Source organism: Balaenoptera acutorostrata, chromosome 6 (assembly GCF_949987535.1).
Source record: "Balaenoptera acutorostrata chromosome 6, mBalAcu1.1, whole genome shotgun sequence".
In the NCBI taxonomy this organism is placed as follows: Eukaryota; Metazoa; Chordata; class Mammalia; order Artiodactyla; family Balaenopteridae; genus Balaenoptera; species Balaenoptera acutorostrata.
The window spans coordinates 81,884,001-81,911,370 of NC_080069.1; the positions used below are offsets into that span (position 1 = coordinate 81,884,001).

The following is a 27,370-nucleotide window of genomic DNA, read 5'->3' on the forward strand; positions in this document are numbered from 1 at the left end:
GATAGCTGGTGGGAGGCGGCCGAGTGGCGCAGGGAGATCAGCTCGGTGCTTTGCGACCACCTAGAGGGGTGGGATGGGGAGGGTGGGAGGGAGGGAGACGCAGGAGGGGGGAGATATGGGGACGTATGTATTTGTGTGACATTCACTTTGTTGTAGAGCAGAGGCTAACGCCCCATTGTGGAGCAATTATACTCCAATAAAGACATTTAAAAAAAAACCCAGTTAAGGCGGGCAGTGGGGGGAGATAAATTAGGAGTTTGCGATTAACAGATACACATTACTATATATAAAATAGGTAAACAACAAGGAGCTACTGTATAGCACAGGGAATTATACTCAGTATCTTGTAATATCCTACAATGGAAAAGAATCTGAAAATCAAGAGTACAGCAAAGTAACTGAATCGCTTTGCTGTACACTCGAAACTAACACAATATTGTAAATTAACTATACTTCAATAAAAAAATAAATAAGAAAAAATCCAGTTAATAAGATTAGTATTCAATATGCATGTCTTAACACAGACACATTTCTCTTCTCATACCAATTAATCTCCCTTGTAAAGTTTGGCACATTTTAAGATAAATTTGATAGAAAGCCGTATGTAGATATAAGAAGATTTTATCTGGCATTTTTGTCAGCTGCTGCCCTAAAGCCATTCTTGCCACCTATAGCTCATTCTGGAAAAATGGGTTTCATGTGAATTTAAATCGTTCTAGATCAGCTATGCATACTCTCAGAGTTAAGGATCCAAACAAAATTGGAATAAAACAAATTTGACTCCAGAAAATTAAAAACTGTGTGAAATTGGAAATAGCACTGAGACACTCATAATGTACCTTTTTAGGCTTTAAGGTGAGCCATTAACATGGGCTGATGAATTTATGGAATGGAAATTTTAAAACAGTTTATTGCAAGAAAGGTCTTTTCCACCTCTGGCCCAAGGGAGATTATTGCAACTGAGAATGACCTTGCTGTGCAAAGTCAGGCTAAAAGGCAAACACAGAATGTAGATGTGACATGTAATACCTCTATTACTGAAAATTCCGGCCAGTATGCTCTGTACTTCATGTAATGTTCACACAGGTTATTCTGCACATATTTTTCTACTGCCAAAGGCAAGATTATCCAACAAGGATGGTAAAGGAAAACAAAAAATTCTGAACCTTACTTTTGTCAATTTTCTGCATTTCCATAAAAGTAATCAACTATTATAAAATTTTAAAATCTTTATTTGAAAAAAATTGATCTTATTGAAATAATGTTTTATGCAGAGTCAGTAAAAAATGACTAGAACAATGCTTAACATGTAGTAAGTGGCCAATAAATATTTGTTGATTAATGGATTATAATACATTATTCTCTGCAACAATAAACCAGAACATGAAAATTTAAGTTTCCTTGTTTTTCCTGAAAATGTTTTTTTTTAAGTTATATCATAATTCTAATAAAAAGCATAATCTTCTTTTCCCTCACCTTGTCTAGAAAGTAAGCATATGTGAAGGCAGAAATGAGAGAATCCAGGTCACACGATTTATGTCCAATAACCACATGGACCTTCTCCAAGCGTTTGCTTCGATTCTGAAACAAATCCAAATAAAACATCACAATTTTACAACAGATTAATATAAAGTGGATATTTTTCAATCTTTTTTAAAGTATGCCTTAGCTATATTCAGACAATTGCAGAAATTCATAAGTGTATAATGAAGTTTTATTTATATAAAAACTGCACAACATGTTTAACATTCAGAAATGCTCATTCAAATTTTAGTTAATTGTCAGGAACAGAAAATTGTTGGTTCGAAACCCTGGGAGCTTCCTTGGGTGAAATCTGAAACTGGCCCCCATACACAGAAGGCAAGGGGAGATTGAAGAAAGAGGCAGGCCACTCCAGATAGGTGGCAGGTTCAATAAGCAAGGGAACTTACTTACAAGGCTTGTCTTGGGCGGCCACAAGACAAGTATATCTCCATACCTGCCCACCAGAATCAAAAGTTTATATAGAGGCCTTAACTGGCTTCAGTGACGTATGGTCTCAACAACACATTGCTCTCTCGAGGCTGTGTCCTTGAAAATGGTTCCCACTGTGTGATCAGTGGGCAGATTGTACCTTCCAAGGTCAGGGGAGGGGGTAAGGAGCCTTCAATTGCCAGGGTCTAGCTCTCAGGTCAACTGGCAGTCATGTCCTCTCAATGACCTCCTCCAACAAAAATGTGGTTTTATTAAGATCATCCACAATCTAACTTAATATGAACTGTATCTCTGAGTCGTAATTTTTTAGTAAAAGATTATTTTGGTCTAAAGAGCAGTTCCATAGTATTCCATATCACTTCCTTATATAAGATGTTCTTCTCACTTTGAGAGACAAAGTGACTTTTTTCATATGTCCCTGGCGTGCAACACAATTTGGTAGGAATTTATTTTTTCCTGCCACATTTTGGGTGACAGGATATGCTCTCTCTGCATTACATTCTATCAGTTAGCAAATAAAAGTTGTTGTAACACTTTTCTTCCCTCCAGAGAGAGGACTCTGATTAGTATTATTTCTCTAAAAATACAAATCAGTTGCTATTAAAGAGTGTATATTGTCACCTCTCTGTAAAAGAATACATACTATTTTCTTTCCTGGCTAACTCAATACTTCCTTAAAATTCCTTTATAGAAGGCTGACCTCCTTATAAAATACTGAGTTGGAATTGCTAAAGAACTAATCACTTCCAGAAAATTTCACAACAAAACTGTCCAATAATGATGTGTAACCTAAATTGACATCTTTATAGTATGTCAGAGATGATACATATGTATACTTCCCTCACTTTTCATCCTTTGTTTTAATTTCTTTTTTTAGGACTGACTAGAAAGCCAACTCAATTATAGTACTGCTCAAAAAACCTACATTAAAAATCCACTGTTCGTGACCACTTCAATAAAAAAGACTTGTTATTCCTTTTTCTGCAGAACAAAGGTAAAGGATTATTTAGTAACTTACTAGGCCTCTTACAATGTGTTGGTAAGTATAGGGAACTGCCATATCAGACTCAGAAACTAGTTATTCAACAACCAAGTTGTGGCCCAAGGAACATAATAAAGTAAATCTCGGAGGAGGCTTAGTCAAGAGCCTATCAACGTAGAGAATGATGGCAGGATCAATATTGCAGATGAGTCGTCCAGTATGCAATATTGTTAAATTAAAATAAATGTATATATTTTAAAATATATTGACATCTTGATCTTTAGTAAAACAACAGGATTTTAAAATGCTATAAACTCTCTGAAGATAATTACAACCACTGCCCTCCCATCACCATCTGTAGCGCCCATTCCTTCCTCTCCCAGCTTCCTTCCCTCGAGCTCATAAATTTATAGCTAGCTCACTTGTACTTTTTGAGGATTCGTCAAGGCCCAGTTCTTACTCTCAAAGGCAGACTGCTTCCCCTGTGCAAGACTGTTAGATATTTTAGAGGTATCTAAAGAAATTTGGCTAAATGGAATTACACTCCATTACAACACAAACAAATGCATTAGGAAATCATATTACTGTAGACTGTTGTTCTTCCGAGAAGCTCAAAGGTCTAAGTAGACATTACCTCATTTCTCCTCCCATATCTCTTGTAAAACAGACAGTAAGAAGATTAATAACACGTTTTATAGGTCAATAGAGTCTGTGATAGGACCAGGATTGTTCCGAGAACCCATGATCCAGTACAAAGAGCCCTGTCTCTTCTGCCCTTCACCAACCACTCCATAATGCCATAATGACTTCAGTATCCACAAAATGAGCAAGCATGGAGATTGAGGGAGAAAGAGAATGGTAAATATGCCTTCTAAATACAGCAAGGCTTCAGAAAATTATAGCATTAAAATGACCCCAAAGCTGACCTATCTGCTTTCTTGTCTAGGTTCAGTAATTCCTAGGCACGGCTCTGCATTCAACACTCAACTTGCACGCAAGAAGACATGGGGGGAATAAGAAGACTTGTGTGTCAATTCATTTCAAAGCCCAAGCCAATCATTAATTAGAAAAAGAAAGGAACTAAATAGGATTGTGAACCCAAACATGTTGGACCAATTTTCACAATTTGGGAATCTTCTAAAATTATGATTTATTCATCCTTCTCCATTTAAAGAGAAAAAAGCACGTATCATCTTACAGATCAGGCTGTAGAAGATCCCAGTACAAATCTTTGAGGGTTACTTTTAGTGCCACATGCCTCTCTTCATGCTTTCTTGTTTGTGTCTTCTGATTCCCCCTTCTTCCCACACATCCAGTTCTCTAAGAGTCATGACTTCTTCTGGCACCATTTACTGTGTCTGCCATCTCCAGTCAATGCCCCAGCCCCCAGGCTCCAACACTATCTTCTCCCCAGCACCCACCTCCATCAAAATGTACCATTCTGGTGCCCATACTATCAGGGATCTATCTGCTCCTTCACTATTAATTCCAATAGAGAGTCCATGCCAATGAGTACTCTTGGGTTAATGCGTTACCCACCAAGGTAACGTACTTTCATTTTAAAGAGACCTTCCAGAGATTATGCCACAATCCAAAAAGATGACCAGAAATTTCAAGCTGGCTGAAAATGCTGGACAAGAAAAAAGGGACCTCGGAGATTAACCAAGATGGCGGAGTAGAAGGACGTGCACTCACTCCCTCTTGCGAGAGCTCCAGAATCACAACTGGCTGCTGGACAATCATTGACAGGAAGACCCTGGACTTCACCAAGGAGGATACCCCATGTCCAAGGACAGAGGAGAAGCCACAGTGAGACGGTAGGAGGGGCGCAATCAGAGTAAAATCAAATCCCATAACTGCTGGGTGGGTGACTCACAGACTGGCGAACACTTATACCACAGAAGTCCACCCACTGGAGTGAAGGTTCTGAGCCCCACGTCAGGCTTCCCAACCTGGGGGTCCGGCAACGGGAGGAGGAATTCCTAGAGAATCAGACTTTGAAGTCTAGTGGGAATTGATTGCAGGACTGTGACAGGACTGGGGGAAACAGAGACCCCACTCTTGGAGGGCACACACAAAGTAATGTGTGCATCGGGACCCAGGGGAAGGAGCAGTGACCCTGGGGGAGACTGAACCAGACGTACCTGCTGGTGTTGGGGGGTCTCCTGCCGAGGCAAGTGGTGGCTCTGTTTCACCGTGGGGATAAGGACACTGGCAGCAGAGGTCCTGGGAAGTTCTCCTTGGCGTGAGCCCTCCCAGAGTCTGCCATTAACCCCACCAAAGAGCACGGGTAGGCTCCAGTGTTGGGTTGCCTCAGGCAAAACAACCAACAGGGAGGGAACCCAGCCCCACCCATCAACAGTCAAGTGGATTAAGGTTTTACTGAGCTCTGACCGCCACAGCAACAGGGAGGGAACCCAGCCCCACCCATCAACAGTCAAGAGGATTAAGGTTTTACTGAGCTCTGACCGCCACAGCAACAGTCAGCTCTACCCACCACCAGAGCCTCCCATCAAGCCTCTTAGATAGCCTCAACCACCAGAGGGCAGACAACAGAAGCAAGAAAAACTACAATCCTGCAGCCTGTGGTCCAAAAACCACAGTTACAGAAAGACAGAGAAGATGAAAAGGCAGAGGGCTATGTACCAGATGAAGGAACAAGAAAAAACCCCAGAAAAACAACTAAATGAAGTGGAGATAGGCAACCTTCCAGAAAAAGAATTCAGAATAATGATAGTGAAGATGATCCAGGACCTCGGAATAAGAATGGAGGCAAAGATTGAGAAGATGCAAGAAATGATTAACAAAGACCTAGAAGAATTAAAGAACAAACAAACAGAGATGACCAATACAATAACTGAAATGAAAACTACACTAGAAGGAATCAATAGCAGAATAACTGAGGCAGAAGAACGGATAAGTGACCTGGAAGACAGAATGGTGGAATTCACTGCTGCAGAACAGACTAAAGAAAAAAGAATGAAAAGAAATGAAGACAGCCTAAGAGACCTCTGGGACAACATTAAACGCAACAACATTCGCATTATAGGGGTCCCAGAAGGAGAAGAGAGAGAGAAAGGACCAGAGAAAATATTTGAAGAGATTATAGTCGAAAACTTCCCTAACATGGGAAAGGAAATAGCCACCCAAGTCCAGGAAGCGCAGAGAGTCCCATACAGAATAAACCCAAGGAGAAACACGCCGAGACACATAGTAATCAAAGTGGCAAAAATTAAAGACAAAGAAAAATTACTGAAAGCAGCAAGGGAAAAACGACAAATAACATACAAGGGAACTCCCATAAGGTTAACAGCTGATTTCTCAGCAGAAACTCTGCAAGCCAGAAGGGAGTGGCATGATATACTTCAAGTGATGAAAGGGAAGAACCTACAACCAAGATTACTCTACCCGGCAAGGATCTCATTCAGATTCGATGGAGAAATCAAAAGCTTTACAGACAAGCAAAAGCTAAGAGAATTCAGCACCACCAAACCAGCTCTACAACAAATGCTAAAGGAACTTCTCTAAGTGGGAAACACAAGAGAAGAAAAGGACCTACAAAAACAAACCCAAAACAATTAAGAAAATGGTCATAGGAACATACATATCGATAATTACCTTAAATGTGAATGGATTAAATGCCCCAACCAAAAGACATAGACTGGCTGAATGGATACAAAAACAAGACCCATATATATGCTGTCTACAAGAGACCCACTTCAGACCTAGGGACACATACAGACTGAAAGTGAGGGGATGGAAAAAGATATTCCATGCAAATGGAAATCAAAAGAAAGCTGGAGTAGCTATACTCATATCAGATAAAATAGACTTTAAAATAAAGAATGTTACAAGAGACAAGGAAGGACACTACATAATGATCCAGGGATCAATCCAAGAAGAAGATATAACAATTATAAATATATATGCACCCAACATAGGAGCACCTCAATACATAAGGCAACTGCTAACAGCTATAAAAGAGGAAATCGACAGTAACACAATAATAGTGGGGGACTTTAACACCTCACTTACACCAATGGACAGATCATCCAAAATGAAAATAAATAAGGAAACACAAGCTTTAAATGACACAATAGACCAGATAGATTTAATTGATATATATAGGACATTCCATCCAAAAACGGCAGATTACACGTTCTTCTCAAGTGCGCACGGAACATTCTCCAGGATAGATCACATCTTGGGTCACAAATCAAGCCTCAGTAAATTTAAGAAAATTGAAATCATATCAAGCATCTTTTCGGACCACAACGCTATGAGATTAGAAATGAATTACAGGGAAAAAAACGTAAAAAAGACAAACACATGGAGGCTAAACAATACGTTACTAAATAACCAAGAGATCACTGAAGAAATCAAACAGGAAATAAAAAAATACCTAGAGACAAATGACAATAAAAACACGACGACCCAAAACCTATGGGATGCAGCAAAAGCGGTTCTAAGAGGGAAGTTTATAGCTATACAAGCCTACCTAAAGAAACAAGAAAAATCTCAAGTAAACAATCTAACCTTACACCTAAAGAAACTAGAGAAAGAAGAACAAACAAAACCCAAAGTTAGCAGAAGGAAAGAAATCATAAAGATCAGAGCAGAAATAAATGAAATAGAAACAAAGAAAACAATAGCAAAGATCAATAAAACTAAAAGTTGGTTCTTTGAGAAGATAAACAAAATTGATAAGCCATTAGCCAGACTCATCAAGAAAAAGAGGGAGAGGACTCAAATCAATAAAATCAGAAACGAAAAAGGAGAAGTTACAACAGACACCGCAGAAATACAAAACATCCTAAGAGACTACTACAAGCAACTTTATGCCAATAAAATGGACAACCTGGAAGAAATGGACAAATTCTTAGAAAGGTATAAACTTCCAAGACTGAATAAGGAAGAAACAGAAAATATCAACAGACCAATCACAAGTAATGAAATTGAAACTGTGATTAAAAATCTTCCAACAAACAAAAGTCCAGGACCAGATGGCTTCACAGGTGAATTCTATCAAACATTTAGAGAAGAGCTAACACCCATCCTTCTCAAACTCTTCCAAAAAATTGCAGAAGAAGGAACACTCCCAAACTCATTCTATGAGGCCACCATCACCCTGATACCAAAACCAGACAAAGACACTACAAAAAAAGAAAATTACAGACCAATATCACTGATGAATATAGATGCAAAAATCCTCAACAAAATACTAGCAAACAGAATCCAACAACACATTAAAAGGATCATACACCACGATCAAGTGGGATTTATCCCAGGGATGCAAGGATTCTTCAATATACGCAAATCAATCAATGTGATACACCATATTAACAAATTGAAGAATAAAAACCATATGATCATCTCGATAGATGCAGAAAAAGCTTTTGACAAAATTCAACACCCATTTATGATAAAAACTCTCCAGAAAGTGGGCATAGAGGGAACCTACCTCAACATAATAAAGGCCATATATGACAAACCCACAGCAAACATCATTCTCAATGGTGAAAAACTGAAAGCATTTCCTCTAAGATCAGGAACGAGACAAGGATGTCCACTCTCACCACTATTATTCAACATAGTTCTGGAAGTCCTAGCCACGGCAATCAGAGAAGAAAAAGAAATAAAAGGAATACAAATTGGAAAAGAAGAAGTAAAACTGTCACTGTTTGCGGATGACATGATACTATACATAGAGAATCCTAAAACTGCCACCAGAAAACTGCTAGAGCTAATTAATGAATATGGTAAAGTTGCAGGTTACAAAATTAATGCACAGAAATCTCTTGCATTCCTATACACTAATGATGAAAAATCTGAAAGAGAAATTATGGAAACACTCCCATTTACCATTGCAACAAAAAAAATAAAATACCTAGGAATAAACCTACCTAGGGAGACAAAAGACCTGTATGCAGAAAACTATAAGACACTGATGAAAGAAATTAAAGATGATACAAATAGATGGAGAGATATACCATGTTCTTGGATTGGAAGAATCAACATTGTGAAAATGAGTATACTACCCAAAGCAATCTACAGATTCAATGCAATCCCTATCAAATTACCAATGGCATTTTTTACGGAGCTAGAACAAATCATCTTAAAATTTGTATGGAGACACAAAAGACCCCGAATAGCCAAAGCAGTCTTGAGGCAAAAAAATGGAGCTGGAGGAATCAGACTCCCTGACTTCAGACTATACTACAAAGCTACAGTAATCAAGACAATATGGTACTGGCACAAAAACAGAAACATAGATCAATGGAACAAGATAGAAAGCCCAGAGATTAACCCACGCACCTATGGTCAACTAATCTATGACAAAGGAGGCAAAGATATACAATGGAGAAAAGACAGTCTCTTCAATAAGTGGTGCTGGGAAAACTGGACAGCTACATGTAAAAGAATGAAATTAGAATACTCCCTAACACCATACACAAAAATAAACTCAAAATGGATTAGAGACCTAAATATAAGACTGGACACTATAAAACTCTTAGAGGAAAACATAGGAAGAACACTCTTTGACATAAATCACAGCAAGATCTTTTTTGATCCACCTCCTAGAGTAATGGAAATAAAAACAAAAATAAACAAGTGGGACCTAATGAAACTACAAAGCTTTTGCACAGCAAAGGAAACCATAAACAAGACAAAAAGACAACCCTCAGAATGGGAGAAAATATTTGCAAATGAATCAACTGACAAAGGATTAATCTCCAAAATATATAAACAGCTCATTCAGCTCAATATCAAAGAAACAAACACCCCAATCCAAAAATGGGCAGAAGACCTAAATAGACATTTCTCCAAAGAAGACATACAGACGGCCACGAAGCACATGAAAAGATGCTCAACATCACTAATTATTAGAGAAATGCAAATCAAAACTACAATGAGGTATCACCTCACTCCTGTTAGAATGGGCATCATCAGAAAATCTACAAACAACAAATGCTGGAGAGGGTGTGGAGAAAAGGGAACCCTCTTGCACTGTTGGTGGGAATGTAAATTGATACAGCCACTATGGAGAACAATATGGAGGTTCCTTAAAAAACTAAAAATAGAATTACCATATGACCCAGCAATCCCACTACTGGGCATATACCCAGAGAAAACCATAATTCAAAAGGACACATGCACCCGAATGTTCATTGCAGCACTATTTACAATAGCCAGGTCATGGAAGCAACCTAAATGCCCATCAACAGACGAATGGATAAAGAAGTTGTGGTACATATATACAATGGAATATTACTCAGCCATAAAAAGGAACGAAATTGAGTCATTTGTTGAGACGTGGATGGATCTAGAGACTGTCATACAGAGTGAAGTAAGTCAGAAAGAGAAAAACAAATATCGTATATTAATGCATGTATGTGGAACGTAGAAAAATGGTACAGATGAGCCAGTTTGCAGGGCAGAAGTTGAGACACAGATGTAGAGAATGGACATATGGACACCAAGGGGGGAAAACTGCGGTGAGGTGGGGATGGTGGTGTGCTGAATTGGGCGATTGGGATTGACATGTATACACTGATGTGTATAAAACTGATGCCTAATAAGAACCTGCAGTATAAAAAAACAAACAAAACAACTAATACTAAACTTTCATTGGGTTATTTGTATGGAAATATGTTAATATAAATGTTTCAGACATTACATGAAATTTCTAAAAATGTTATATTTGTATTTGTATGGAAATATGTATGGAAATATGTTAATATAAATGTTTCAGACATTACATGAAATTTCTAAAAATCTTATATTTGTATTTGTATGGAAATATGTATGGAAATATGTTAATATAAATGTTTCAGACATTACAGGAAACTTCTAAAAATCTTATATGTTCTGGTATAAGGTTATAAGTAATAATCCTAGTTATTACTTTAAAATGTATATCTCAGAAATAACTAATTTTCTTGTCAACTGCATTATTATGAACTTTCATCAAATCTTTAACCATGGTCATTTTTAAGTCTTCTGTCATTTACAGACAGTTCTGGGTGTACTCTGATGATTTTGCAAGTATGTTCCTATAAAAGGGTTTCATCTTCAAGAAATTCATGGAAAAGACTCTGACAAGTACAGGTTTCTGGTAACTGACTGTACTGCTGAACTGAATGAATAAGCATTTTCAGAACTCTAATGAAAAACTGATGAACTCATAAAAGTGCTAACAAAAGATCAAGATGAAAAAAAAAAAATTAATTACATGGGACTGAGTGAACTGATGAGGATGAGTATAATTTTTGTGACTTTCTGTCTGAATTAAAAAAAAAAAAATCCCACAAGGACTCAGAGGCAAAGAATATACAAATCAATTTTCACTGCAAAGTAAAGGAGCTGTTACAGTGGAGGATTACTGGACTGAATGTCAATATTATGACATAGTATGAGTGTGTTTCATGTTTGGTAATTGCAATCATTGTTGCTTTTGTTGTGGTCATCCATGTACAATGCTTGGTGTCAGTCTATTTATCTCTTGTAAAAATAAAATACAGTGTGTGTGTGTGGAAAAAAAAAAAAAAAAAAAAAAAAAGGGACCTCACAACAAGAAGGTACCTTTGGTGACTACCAATCAGCCTTAAAAATAGTAGGCTCAACCTCAAAAAAATCTTAGATGTTCCAAAGTGCCTGATTCCTACCAAACCCACTAAGATATAATTAGAGTGCAGCAAAAGTCAGATATCATAGTAACCAGGCTTAGACAGTCTCCTGCCTGCTTGGAGGAATAAAACATGAAATTCGTTATATCAATCTTAATATCTATGTCCCTTGATACAGTTCAAATTGGAGTTTAGAGTATTCACAAAGAGACAAATTATGCTCAAATAAAAGTGGCATATGTACAATTTTATCAATTCAATAAATCATTGTCATTCAACTAATAAAGCCCTGTTTGTGCCAGGCATTGCACTAAGTCCTGGGGATACAGCACTGAACCAAACAGACAAAAATCCCAGTCCCCATGGCACTTTTATTTTAGTGCAAGGAGATATAAAGAACCAGTAATTAGATTATGATGAATGGAAGAGGAGGGTGCCCCGGGATGAGGCTCACTGAGAAGGTGACATTTGAATAAAGACCCGAAGTGAAGAAGTGGGACTTCCAGTTATCTCAGGCCAAGGAAATAGCAGGTGCAAAGGTGAAAGCATGCCCAGGATGTTCAACAAATAATTATTACCTACTGTATACATTTTCTAAATGGGACTTTGCAAACTCCTAGCCAGGAGTGAATAGATCTGGCAAGGAAATAGCCATCTCCTGGTATTGATACAAGCACACAAAGCCTTAAGGAATCTCAGGAGATAGAAGATTCATCGTTACTACCTACACCCAGTGCTGAGCAAGCCCAACACAAAATGGAATCTTGATAATGGGTTGAAATAGATACTATACTCAATTTATACTATACCTTACACTTCTGAATAGATGGACAGAATCTTTCCATAATCAGTGTACAAAAGAAAACATATTGAATATGCCAGTATTCCAGATCACAATTTTAATATGCTTTCGAAGTGTAAATCTATACCTCACTAAAATGAGACTCCTTAATGAAGTTTACTTCTTACCTCTTTTTAAAAGCAGAGAAATACCTAAGCATTCAGATTCAACCGCCCGTGAAAGCAAACTGTACTTGTCAGGCAAAAGCACTTTCAAACACACCCACAGAAAACAGACCTGATCAGAAAGAGCCTTGCCTAAGCTCAGCCTCCTCCATCAATTTTTTCATAACTCCACCCTCTGAGGAACAAAGCTGCTCCTGCCTGGAACTTTCACATCCGGAGCCCCACAGCTAACCTTTAGTCAACAAACCCTTGCAGTACAGTTATACTATGATTTCTCCACACCCATCCTACCCAACTCTCTTTTCTTAAAAACCCCAGGCAAATGTTTTCAAAAATAATGATTTGAAATGAACTTTGTTTCAAAAACGTTATAGGCAAAGCCTACGAAAGTTGGAGAGTCCCCTTCCTCTCACATTAAAGCAGGGCACATTCCTTAGTCCCTCATCCTTAACCAAAAAGTGAAGACGCGAGAGAAGAAGAAGCTGCTTGAATTTATCGAATGGTATCTCCAAAGAAACCCAGGCACAGAAAACAGTTGGCAATTGACTTGACTACTTCTAACTCCAAGTCAATGAGGGGGTCTTCCTTCCTGAAGGCTGGCTCTGGGTGGCACAGAAAAGGGCCTGGTTCCTCCCCAGAAGAACCCCGTGAATCTATGGCTGCCGTGATTCTAAATCAGAAGACTCACAGGATGGGCAAGAGGAAACCTTACATGCTGCTAATCCCTATCAATCCCTATCTCCACGCCAGTCACAGCCACCAGGAAAACCAGGAGGGGGGTGGGGGGGATGCATAAGGAACCACAGCCAAATGAGCAGCAGGGACAAAGGGAGCTGTGGAGCTGCCCAGAGCAACCTGGTCTTCCAAAGGCGAGAACTATAAGTCTCTGATCAGCTCTGTCGGATATGGATAAAGTCACATCCTTTGTTCATTTGGTAAATGAATGAGATGCCTCTTGATATCGGCCTTGGGTCTGAGATGATGTCTGGAACTCCTGACCTCCTGAACTTCTCATAATCTTATCATTACCTGGAAAAAGGTTGGGACCCAGAGGGAGCAAATGCTGGAGGGATGGCAACAATCGAAAGTTTAAAAAAGCAAAGGAGAAAAAGCTTATCACTCTGTGCAAAGTCCCCAGAACACAGGGACTTTCCTCATCAACTGAAACCTTTGTATTTTATTCCCTATTTTTGTTTATTTTTCTGGTAAGAAAAAAAATACATGTCATTATAAAAAGTCAGACACAACAAAAATTAATAAAACAAAGATAACAACTGTTAACATATTGTTGAATATTCCACGTTTTAAATTTACACACGTATATTTACCCATATACTTTACAAAAATGGGGTACTTCTATTCCCACTCTTTAGAGACTTCCTTTTTTCACTTAACAGTATACTATGGACCTTTTTCCATGACCAAAACTACAGTTATTCTTCATTCTTACTGGCTTAATGGTAGCAATTGTGTGGACACATCTGTATGTATGGAGGGGGGCGGGGCTGGTATGTATATATAGAATTCCTGGAATTAGAGTACGTGCTTCTTTTTTAAATCTGCATGATATTGCCAAATAGGATACTCTGGCCCACTGGCCACCTAGTTTAGTCCAGTTTCACTCTAATGGTTAATTAATAAACAATAAGAAGTGACTGGAGGCTGTAACTGATCTCTTCTGAGAACTGTACTTCAGGTCATGTGTAAAAGCAAAAACATTTACCAGAATCTACAAATTCAGGACACAGACTTTTTATATTTAATTTTCTCATAAATGTCCAAATTTAATTGGTGACGTACTAGATGAATATAAACCAATGAATTAGGAAAAGGCAAAAAGTTTTCAATGACGAAACTCAAATGATTTTGAGATAATTTAATTGTCTCACTTACTGATAAAACTAAAACCTAATCAATTCAGAGAAGTATATAATGTCTAGAGCCTCCCCACTCACAGCCCTCCTAACCAACCCCAGTAATATTTTCCTTCAGCCTCTCTTTGCCATGCTGAAGAAGGCCCTCTTTTAATATCTCTCATTTGGGAAAAATGAGGGATGAGAGTCGGTCTGAGCAAATTCAGCTCTAAATGGCTCAGACCCTGTGCACCTGTATCCCTTCTAGACTGTCAAATGCAGAGGCCATTGTGGGTAGGCAGTGAGGGGGCAAAAGCTAAACCCACCTATTGCCCAAGGCCCTTTTTCTTGGGTGGGCATCTGGGTCCCCAGTTTCCTTGGGGTCAGGATCCTTTTAGTTGGGGCATCGGGTACTGGCTCAACCATTCTTTGTCTTTCTCAGCTGAATCCAACTTCCTCAGCCTGTTCGCTACCGATCTTGAAAACACAATGTTCTCAAGAGGAATGACTTCATATATGGTTTACATACTTCCTCTGTATCATAATAATGATTTGGGCTGGAATTGTTATTTTACTTACAGCATTTAATTTTTTTATATTTTTTTGTTCAATATTCCTTTACTGACAATGTCCTCAAAGGACAGTATTGGGGGACAGCACCATTATTTTTCCTCCACAACTTCAACCAGGAAAGGTCAAGGATGGTCCTCCCAAATCCTTACCTTTCCTGAAAAGCCCCTTTAGGAATTGTCCTACATAGCTTCCTAAGATATTATCATTTTTCAGCCATTCCACTTTTGGGGGAACTGTGTCCATACATTTATTACCAACTGGATGGGGTAGCTCTTTACTTCCCTTTTGGTACTGCTTCCTTTCAGCTTAAAAACAAATCTGTCCACCATGGTTTCATAGATTTTTATAATCTCTCAACCTTCCTCTTTTCAGACTTAAGAGCTGTAGTCTTTTCCATCTAGCCTCATCTCTGATCTTCCGCTGTCTGTGACCTTTTGCTATGCTTAGACCTTGCTATGAACTGAATTGTGTACCCCCATAATGCATATGTCAAAGGCCTAACCCCCAATGTGATGGTATTTGGAAATGGGGTTTTTGAAAAATAACTGGGTATACATTTAGTCATGAGGGTGGGGCCCTCAAGATGGAATTAGTGCTCTTATAAGACACCAGAGTGCTTGTGCTCTCTATCTCTCTATTTCTTTCTATCTCTCTCCACCATGTGAGATCACAGGGAGAAGGAGGCTTTTGATAAGCCCAGATGATGGTTCTCACCAGAACCCAACCATGCTGACACCCTGATCTTGGACTTCCAGGCTTCAGAACTGTGAGAAATAAATTTCTGGTGTTTACCCCATCCAGTCCATGGTATTTTGTTATGGCAGCCCAAACTTACTAATACAGACCTCCAAATTGGACTCATTCCAAAATTTAAATCTACCTAGCAAATAACTGATCTTTAGAGAAAGCTTGGAAGAGCTTATTTTACCAAATGATTGATGTCAAAGGCAATACAAGGGTTTTAAAAAACCAAATGAAAAAGAACACCCCTGCTACACACACATAGAAAACTACACCCATGTCACCTAAGGTTAATTTACTATCAAACATAGAGTTAATTTATACCATCATAGTAATGTAAGTTACTTTATAAAATAATGTATGTTCATTGTAAAATATTTGGAAAATGTAGAAACACAAAGAAAAAAACCCTCAAGACCCAAAATAATCACTATGAACACAACGTATTCTTTCCAACTTTGTTCTATACATTTATGAGTGTTCTCTTTTGTAATACTGTGATCATATTATACCTAACATTTTGTAGTTTCTCTTTTTTAACAACATTCTGAGTATTCTTTTAAAATTCTAAAATATAAATGTTGTGATGACCAGGAGTAATACGCGTTTGCTTTTGTAACCCCAGCTGCCCAGTCTATTGCTTTGCACACAGTAGGTGCTCAATAACCATTGAAAAAATGAATAAGTAAATGAATAACTATGACATTTAATGGATACAGTATTCATTAATAAGGATCATTATAAATTATTTAGTCAGTTCCCTACTGTTGCAGATTTAAGTTAATTTTTTGATAATGTAAATAAGACTGCAGGGAATATTTGGAACATAGTATTTTTGTGCCTATCTCTAGTTATTTCTTCAGGATAAACTCCCAAATTTTACATTTCTGGGTCAAAGAATGTAAGTATTTTAACGCTCACCAGAAAAGTTGTAGAAATTTACATTTTCACCTACAGAAATACCTGATTTTCAAATCTTCAACTCTGTGTTTAAGCATTATCTTGTTGATAGGTAAAATAGTATCTTAATGTTGTATTTATTATAATTATAAGGGCTTTAGGTCATTTTTTCATACGGATACTAAACATTCCTGTCTTCATACAGACATATTTTCTGTGAATTTTTCACTGTATATCCTTTTAGCATGTTTATCCTATTCTCACTGATGAATTAAAATACTATATTATTAACAAATTCAACTCTGGAAACATTAATAAGATATTACTTTGTTCTCTGGCTTTGGGCATCTATGGAACAGCTTGTTCAATAAGTTGCATTAAGTGTGCAATAAGCATGAATTATTTAATATGACATTATCCTTTCAAGCACTAAAGAGTAATGGTACACTCTTTACCATCTTTTCCTCAGTCTACCTACTGTGCTTTCTGAAAATGTTGCAATAATACAGGTCAGACTCTGCCTTGGTCTCTAGCTCTTGATCGGAATGCATTTACTTCTCTTATACTTAGCCTCATGTAAAAATGATAATGCAATTTAAATTTAAATCTAAGGTACTGAATTTATCATTATTAAGTGTCTTTAAAAGTAGTGAAAATTTTGATAGACAACAGCACCAAAAAGAATGACAGAACTAAGAGAATAGATCTTAAAAGTCCACATCACAAAGAAAAAAAATTGAAACTATGTATGGTGATGGATGTTTAAATAAAAATAGATGGATTGTGGTGATCATTTCACTATATATTATATACAAATATCAAATCATTATGCTGTACACCTGAGACTAATATAATGTTACATGTAAACTATATCCCAGTAAATATATACATATAACATGTGATTTAGCTACTTCAATTCTGTGGGAAAAAATGATAAAAGATAAACAACAGAGCAGGAGATAATATTTGCACCATCTTGCTATTAAAAGGGCAATATTCCTAACATACAAAAAGTTTATACACATTGATTTAGAAAAAGACAAACAACCAATGGAATAATCAGTAGAAGTATGAACAGGCAATTAACAGAAGAAAAAATGAATAAATGAAAAGAAATTCAGCCTCATTAGTAGTCATGGAAATGCAAATTAGACCAACAATAAAACGGGTTTTTTTTTTTTGGCCCATCACATTGGCAAAAAATTGAGAGTGCTAACATCCACTGCTGGTTAGACTGTAGGCAGCAGAAAGGAATACTACAACCAATGTGGGAATAATTTGACAGTATCCTTTAAAATGCAGAATGTTCACACTTTTTGATCCAACTAATTTATTTCACTTATAGGCATCTATTCTATAGAAATAAAATCACCAATAAATATGGATACTTTAAAATTCCTTATTATAATTCAAAATCCATTGTTAAATATGGATATTCAATAAAATCCAAAAGAACGTTTATTGAAGCAGTATTTGTAATGGAAGCAAAAACAAAAAACAAAAAACAAATAAGAAACAATGTCAATATATAACAACCAAGGAATCGTTGGACAAATTATGGACTATCCATAAAGTAGAATCAAAGCAACTATTACCAAACAAATGAGTTAGATCACCATCTAATGACCTGGAAAGATGTATTCCAATATTTTTCCCACTACATCACATGGCTACTTCTTCCTTCCTGGGTCCTGCCTCTCAAAAGAAAAGCATGCTGTGGCTTCCACTTGGGTGACAGTACTGTCTTGCTGACTGCACTAGGATCACCTACTAGGACATAGTGTAATGCAGATTTCTGAGCCCATCCTGATAGTCAGAATTAGTAAGTCTGTAGTAAAGTCTAAGAATACTGTGACTTGTTTGGGAAGCACGGCCTTAAAGAGAACCCAAGGTTAGCGCCCAAGGACCATCTGGCTTCTGTCAACTGCAGAATGTATCTGCATTTGGGTTTTGAAAGGGACTGCTGGAGTTGCTCTAGATTAAGTACAATTTCAGAGGGAATTACTGATGTTATATTACTTAGATTTACTCACGTCTAGAGTTAGAAAAGGGCTTGGGTTTACCCAGTTGAAACCCATCAGTGGTTTCCAAAGTGAGGTTGTGGACCTCCAAGTAAGAGAAGAAACCATGTAAACTCCTGTTTAACTCATCCTTTTAAGTTTTCTGTTTTTCTAAAAATATACAATGTGCCTTATATGCTAGTCAATTAATACATGAACAGAATTCAGAAATAAATATATGTCTTCAGAGAATGAACTCAAAGACCTTTACTAATGCTGTTGTACAACCAAAAAATGTTAGAGACCATTTTTTATAGATGAGAAACTACGAACTGAGAGATAAAGAGCAGAGGGAAGTAATAACTGTATCCCCCATCTAAAGTCCACCATGGCCCAATATTCTACTTCTGCTGTGTAGTACGGCGAAACAAAAGTCAACCACACAAATGAAAATAAACAGTAACTCTCTTCATTTACTGGCATGTGCAATCTTTAGTTCCCAGTCACCCATGCATTTGGGGGTCAGCTATTCAATATCAGAGATCCAGTTCTACTAGATCAATGGTTCCTTGCAAGCCCTGGCCACATCTTGAACTTGGTATCTCCCAGAGTTCCTAAGGCAGTGAGTGTTCTGCACACAGCTGATGCTCAAATCAACATTTGCTAGTGAAAACAATGATTGGATGTAACAGTTGGGCAGAAGAGGGTTTTCAATTTTTAGATCCTTTGTCATGCTCTTATGAAATAACAGTACTATGGACTAACACTTTGTTAATAGCCCAAAAGTTAAAAATTGTATTACGGGCTGCAAGTAATCATCCCTCTCTCAAGCTTAACAGATTCTCATTTCGTGGTGGGGTCTCTCTCTGAATCTCTCTACACACACACACACACACACACACACACACACACACACACACACACCCCAGAGTATGATGACACGTGCATTCTGCCTACCTCATGGTATAAAGTTCAAAACAAAGCTTTCAAATGATTTTATATAGTGACAGATTTTATGACTATTATTCATCACATATTACTTATCACATATTTTCCCCTTTCCTCTTGACTTCTGAATCTATTCCACATTCTAAATTATTCATTATTCTGAAGACATAACTGTTGTAATAATTTTCTCTTTGATGTCTCAAGCAGTGGAAAGTAGTCCACTGTGGAACTCTGTCAAAACATGACTTGCTATTAGTGGTGTGCGTCAAACGGGCCCAATCCTGGGCCCTGATCCATTAACCCCCATAGAAGGGTTTAACTGTAATTAGCTACCAGGTGTTACTCAGCTGTGGTCCCAGCACTTAAGTGGTTAAAGGATGTCCAGTGTACAGTAATTTTAAAATTCCAGTTTACATGATTTCAAGACAAAAAGGGTATTTATTGTATTAGCAATCAGAGCTAGTGAGGTTGCTGCCCCAAAGCACTGCTTTTCTAAGGAATTCTAAAACTTCATAGAGTGCTCTTTTACCTATTTTGCAGTTATATCACATCTCTTTCAGTTGACAAAATGTGGAAAATGTGTCATAAAGTTCAAATTACTTCCTATTGTCTATTCATAAATAGGATAACAATAAGACATACAACTGCTTTCCCCAAAGGTCGTTAAGTGTTCAAATCTAGAATGTCCTTTTCATAAAACGCTGATAATTTCTCAAGCCGGGAGATGAATATGTGGAGTTTTCTCGGGCCCCTCTGTGGTGTGTGCTTAAAAACATAAATAATTAAAAGTAACTCTGAGAGACTAAGACAAGAAAGCAAAGAGGTTTACAAGAAAGAAGGAGAGAAAGGAAAGAAAAAAAGAAAGAGAGGGACGGAGGGAGGGAGGAAGGGAGGGAGGAAGGAGGGATGAAGGGAGGGAAAGCACTTTTCACCAGGTCTTAGGAAAAGCCTGGGCCCTTGAGTGCACACCCTGGATAGCTAGTCAGAGCATGTCTTGGTTTCCATCCTTAGAGGTGAATCAGCACTTAGAATTGTACTTGGTAAAAATACTCAACTAAATATTGATTGAAAGGATGGACTAAAGCAATAAATAAGAAGCCCAAGTTCTGAGTTCGCGGGCAGCTAAAGCCTGGATTGAGACCAGAACAGCACAACCAGGAAGATGGTTTGTCTTCCTCCCCCTGTGCCCTTCACCTCCCTCATCTACTACCCTGTACCCTCCCACGAACACTCACACACATCCCACGCCCTTTGGGACATTCTTTTTTTATCTTTGTCTTATGGGGAGGGGCTGGAGAAGAACAGCAGCGTTTATGATACCATCCAGGCACAACAAAGGAAAATCAAACCCTCTTGGACCCGGAAAAGCCAATCCGCAGCACCCTGACACGATTCCAACAGAATCTTCTGTGATGTAATTGAACAAAGAAAATGTTCTCAGTGGAACTAGGATTTAGGGCTAAATCAGCAAAACATCCCAGGGCTGTCAGGTTAACTTAGTACCAGGAAAATTACTGGAGGGAAATAAAGAACTGAGAGCCTTCCCTTTGCTTTTCTTTTTGTGGGCTTGCTTTTTTTCCCCCTTCATCTTGGCAGCTTTATGTTATTCCTACGTTCCTACGTGCACGTTATCTGAATGTTCACTCTGGCTGCAATAAGTCAAAAACAATTTTTAAAAGGTGGAGAAATAGCCCCCAATTGTGATTTCAATCATGATTCACTAGAGCACTCGGACCTGCTTCCCTGTTTTTTACTTTCCTCATCCATGGAAAAAAGAAATGCACTTTGAACACAAGGTGGACGTAAATGGGAAGGGGGGTTCTTTAATAACTTTTTAATCAATATATCACGGGAAAACTTAGGATGACACTTAGTAAATATATGACCTGCACTAAGTGTTTCTGTAAAACTTCTGTAGTAAATAACTTATATCAAGCGCAGAGGGAAAAGATCCAAAATAACAAAAGGTATGATGACCTTTGAACTACTTCACTTTACCTGTCATTTTCTATCCATCCAAACACAGTCTCAAGGCTCTCTGCTAAGAATATAGAACCTTCTGAAAAATAGGATGTACGTCTGTGTGTAGATAGGTGTTGCTGGGTTCTGTAGCACATGTCCACACACACTCTCAGGCCTGCTCCATTTGATCAAGTCCATCAATACCAATAACCCCTTGAATGAGGTGCATATGGGAATAAGGAGGAAGTGACATCACTGTTAACACCTATGTAGAAACTGAGAAGCTAAATAGCCACCCCCTTCCCCAATAGCTGCACTAGAGGATAGACATGTACTAAGGGAATTCTATAAAATGGAAGTCCCCCCATGTGGGTCATTGACACAATCCCTGCTGGAACAACTCACAGAAGCATCTCTAGGATAAAGCTCTTTGTCCAGGGATGGGCAACACCCAACCCACTGAGCTTCGAAATACAATATCAATCAGAAAAAAAAAAAAGATTAGAAAGCTATGCTTACGTTACTACTTCTCAAATTTGCCCTCAAGATTAATATTTAGTAATAGCCCTAATTTTTGTTGCCATCTTTCTCACCTTTAAAGTTGTTATAAGTTGTAGGAATTTACTTTCGTCCTTGATTAAAAGTATTTCCTTTTTTACTGGAAACATGGTGATTCATAAGTATTTTAATTTTTCTTTAATGGATCCTTATGGAAAAGAAAAAAAAGCCTTCTCAGCTCTACACTAAGTCCCCAGAACTTTCTTTTGTGAGCCTTCTCTCAGATCAGGTCCTCTTAACTGTGTTGCCTCTTTCAAAGCCAGCCGCTGTATGGCGCAGGCTGTCCAGATCCTTTAATTATTTCTTCTTCCTCAGACTGGGAGGGCTGAAGCTAATTAGTCAGGTTTTTTCTCTCCATGATCAAGCCAAGATGCACTCGGAAGACTTTTCCCAGAAGCTTTGCTTTTCTACAGTCAGCTTTTTGTTGTCATAAGGAAGATCTATTGCTTTAATACTCACGCGAGTAAACGTCTGTACTTGGAATGGACGTCAGGCAGGTGACACCACACAGCTGGCATGTCTGAAACCTTCTCAGACATGACAGTAATGAACAGATAAGTGGCTAGAAGCCGGCAGGAGGAGAAGATGCGTTTCCAGCAAGATGCAGTTATGCAGGTTCACAGGGACATGTACTAGAGATATGCAGAGCAATGACTGTACTTTGCAAAGATGACAGTTTTTAATGATGCCATTATTCAGTACACTGTGTGTTTTTCAGTGACAGAAGAACTCTCACCTTCCAAGTGACCTCTCATTCTCTCTCGCTGTCTCTCAATATTTTGCAAAATAGAAAACCCTTTTCAAAACTAAACAGTACCTGGCACAGAGTAGTTGGCTATTCAATAAAGATTTATTAAAATATGTGTCTGGTGACACAGCACACAGTGCTGTAGGATATAGATGTGGATGAAGATAGATATAAAAATATGTGCATATGTATTATTTCATATGTTTTAAAAGCATAAACATGTTAACATTAACTAAGGACCACCCTCTGAGAACAAGCTTTTCGAGTGAAAAGTTTCCAGTTTTCTAAGCGTCAGATCCTTCCAACCCTGGGATAATATTATTTTATGATTCTAAGTACTAAATAACCTATGTTTCAGTTGCCCAGACATTTTCCCTTTGCTCTCTTCTGTTGAGAGAACTGCCCAGAGTCTCCAAACATAGCCCCTCAATATAGAAAAATTTCAACATATCCATTTGAATTTTACCTTTGCCATTTAAAGGTACATCATCAACTGAATAGATTATGAAAAAGTTACCTTTAATACAAAATATTTGAACAGTTTTCTGCCTTGATATTTTAAATAATCATGTAAAAAAAGAAAGGTGTTATATTAGAGGAAGATTTTGTTATTTTAATTTTTAAATAGGTGTCACATTGAACTTTCAATAAAAAATATATGTCCAAAGAATGACAAATGAGGAAGGTTTAAAAATATTATGGCAACCTTAACAATACATAATAAAAATGCATCAGACTGCCAAATCTTTCACCATAATAAATAGCTGTAACATGGATGATATCAGCTTTTAAAATTTTTCACTCATCTTGTAAAATAAATCTTTGTGCATTTTGGGCTTGTGGCTATATTCAATGATGAATTATGTACAGCTTTTAATTAAAGACTTAAATTTTCTTACCATTTTATTTTCCTTAAGAGAGTACTCTTTCTGAGTAATTTCTTTAGCAGAAGTTTAAAAATTCAATAACAACTAGAATATTACATCCTAATTTCTTAATACTGTGGTGTCTGCTCTGAAAATTCCAAATATTTGAAACTATTAGTAACCTAACACTTATGACAACTGTAAACCCACTGTCCTATGTATAGATGCAAAGCTTTTGGAGGTACTGATGTAGAAGCAAATAGTCTTATTAGAAATGCTTGTCAGTTACTCAACAGACAACAATCGGAGAAGTGAATCTATGGTTTGAAGACCCAAAGGAGTAATCGCATTCTAGCAGTGACTTTGAACTGATTAAGAAAGTATTGTTTAAAAAACAGAAACATAGATCAATGGAACAGGATAGAAAGCCCAGAGATAAACCCACGCACATATAGTCACCTTATCTTTGATAAAGGAGGCAGGCATATACAGTGGAGAAAAGACAGCCTCTTCAATAAGTGGTGCTGGGAAAACTGGACAGGTACATGTAAAAGTATGAAATTAGAACACTCCCTAACACCATACACAAAAATAAACTCAAAAGGGATTAAAGACCTAAATGTAAGGCCAGACACTATCAAACTCTTAGAGGAAAACATAGGCAGAACACTCTATGACATAAATCACAGCAAGATCCTTTTTGACCCACCTCCTAGAGAAATGGAAATAAAAACACAAATAAACAAATGGGACCTAATGAAACTTAAAAGCTTTTGCACAGCAAAGGAAACCATAAACAAGACCAAAAGACAACCCTCAGAATGGGAGAAAATATTTGCAGATGAAGCAACTGACAAAGGATTAATCTCCAAGATTTATAAGGAGTTCATGCAGCTCAATAACAAAAAAACAAACAATCCAATCCAAAAATGGGCAGAAGACCTAAATAGACATTTCTCCAAAGAAGATATACAGATTGCCAACAGACACATGAAAGAATGCTCAACATCATTAATCATTAGAGAAATGCAAATCAGAACTACAATGAGATATCATCTCACACCGGTCAGAATGGCCATCATCAAAAAATCTACAAACAATAAATGCTAGAGAGGGTGTGGAGAAAAGGGAACACACTTGCACTGTTGGTGGGAATGTAAATTGATACAGCCACTATGGAGAACAGTAGGGAGGTTCCTTAAAAAACTACAAATAGAACTACCATATGACCCAGCAATCCCACTACTGGGCATATACCCTGAGAAAACCATAATTCAAAAAGAGTCATGTACCAAAATGTTCATTGCAGCTCTATTTACAATAGCCAGGACATGGAAGCAACCTAAGTGTCCATCATCGGATGAATGAATAAAGAAGATGTGGCACATATATACAATGGAATATTACTCAGCCATAAAAAGAAACGAAATGGAGGTATTTGTAGTGAGGTGGATGGAGTTAGAGTCTGTCATACAGAGTGAAGTAAGTCAGAAAGAGAAAAACAAATACAGTATGCTAACACATATATATGGAATCTAAGGGGAAAAAAAAAAGGCCATGAAGAACCTAGTGGCAAGATGGGAATAAAGACACAGACCTACTAGAGAATGGACTTGAGGATATGGGGAGGGGGAAGGGTAAGATGTGACAGGGTGAGAGAGTGGCATGGACATATATACACTACCAAATGTAAAATAGATAGCTAGTGGGAAGCAGCCGCATAGCACAGGGAGATCAGCTCAGTGCTTTGTGACCACCTAGGGGGGTGGGATAGGGAGGGTGGGAGGGAGGGAGACGCAAGAGGGAAGAGATATGGGAATATGTGTATATGTATAACTGATTCACTTTGTTATAAAGCAGAAACTAACACAGCATTGTAAAGCAATTATACTCCAATAAAGATGTTAAAAAAAAAAAAGAAAGTATTGTTTATCTTCACAAATCAATCGAAGTCCTGCCCTATGCTGCCCTCCCAAGTTTTGTTGTTGGTGGTTTGTTTGACTCTATTTCAGAAGGCTATAGCAACTAAGAGCCCTTAGATCATATAACATACAAATTTTCATCAAAGGAAAAACAGAGAGCAAGACTCCCCAACACGTGTGTGCACATGGGCGTGTGTGTGTGTGTGTGACTTCTGAATTCACTCATGTCTTGAGATCTTTAGAATCTCAGGGTGGAAAAAAAGGGGAGAAGATGCTTTTAAAAAATCCTTGATAGTTAAGCTTCTGGATGTTGTGGTAGGAGAGTGCTGGTAGTAAAATGTGGGATGGGGGCAAGAAAAGATGGAGAGAATGTGGGACCATTGGATGGGGGAGGTGGTCCTCTCTTTCCACTCTCTTGGTGAGCAAACCCCAGCTCACTGGAGAGAGAAACTCAAGTGGCAACAACCAGTTAGTAACAACAGTGACAGCAGACAGCACCTCACTGTCTCACAACCCCAGGGGGGCGCCATTCACATCCCATGGAGCTGTGCCCAGGGGTGCCATTCACATGCATTCCAAGTGAATAGTGCCTCCAGAGCAACTGTTGAGCCACTGCCGTGATTTCTCTGCTCCTGGCATCATTTCACAAAATTCTCAGAATCCTGGGTGAGAGATCCTTTAGCATCCCCAGGTTAAGTCTGGCGCACAGAGACTGCCGGAGGTAACTGCCCCAGGACGGGGATTGCCAAAGCTGTGCATCTGACCGCTTCCCTGCCTGTGGGCTGTCAGCAGTGCGGACTGTTTCTAGTAATCCGGTGCCTCCAAGGCTCTGCACAGTCCTGCCTTCCTCTATCTCCTACAGGCTGTTTCATACATGTTTTTAAAATTATCGTGGTCAACTTTTTATCATCCTGGGGCAAATGGAACCAACATGAATTACTATGGTAATATGGTGTTTGGTAATTATGATATAGGTAATGCCATTGTAAGAAATGAAAACAATAAACCTTTATACAGATTAGCACAGACAATGGCATATTTAGAAAGCTTCCATTGTTTGGCCCTACCTGGCAACAATGGACACTAGGTCACGTCCACCACAGTCCTTGCCAACTGGAAGGTGGTCCTTCAGAGAACTGACCCGTACTTGCAGCCGTCTCCACTGAGAGCACAGCATCAGCCAGCCCCGCCACTGAGGCGTCTTCAGGGGCATATTCCAGACCCTTCTCTCAGCCCACCCTTCCTGAGTTTCTCCCCAGCTCCTTGCCCCTCCATGAGCTCTTAGGAAAGTCCCTCCTTCTAGAGAGACTAGAAATGTTTTCAATTCTCCTGCACCCTGCTACAAAACAGTGGGGTTCTTCCTACATTACAGGTCACTGAAAAACAGAGTGTGGGCACAGAGGACAGGAGCATTAACTGCCCCAAAGTGTCGAGAAACTTCTCCAGAAGGTCTTTCGTCCAGAAAAGAGAGGTGAGAGATTCCCAGGCTGAGAAGTAGCAGGAGCCTCTACCATTCTTTCCATGCTTCTCATTAAGTCAAAAACCACTGGACACAATGTTTATGGGAAGCGCACACACACACACACACACGCACACACGCACCTACAAGCTCCTTCTTGGACGCAGATTCAGGTGAAATGAGAGTTTACAGGTGAAATGGCATGACGTCTGTGATTTGCTTTCAAATACCCCAGGAAACAAAACTGTACATGTACGGCGCGGAAACAGATGAAACAGAATGGCAAAGCAT

General features: G+C 38.3%; 1 protein-coding gene across 5 annotated transcripts in view; it reads right to left on the reverse strand.

Annotated features, from left to right (window-relative positions):
- The window catches only part of PRUNE2 (prune homolog 2 with BCH domain), a 274,857-nt gene that overhangs the window by 211,577 nt on the left and 35,910 nt on the right, over nucleotides 1-27,370 (reverse strand). For all 5 annotated transcript variants that reach the window (XM_057549084.1, XM_057549085.1, XM_057549083.1 and 2 more), the window contains exon 2: nucleotides 1,477-1,581. In XM_057549084.1, the coding sequence (XP_057405067.1) occupies nucleotides 1,477-1,581 (105 nt within the window). The remainder of the gene's footprint in view (nucleotides 1-1,476; nucleotides 1,582-27,370) is intronic.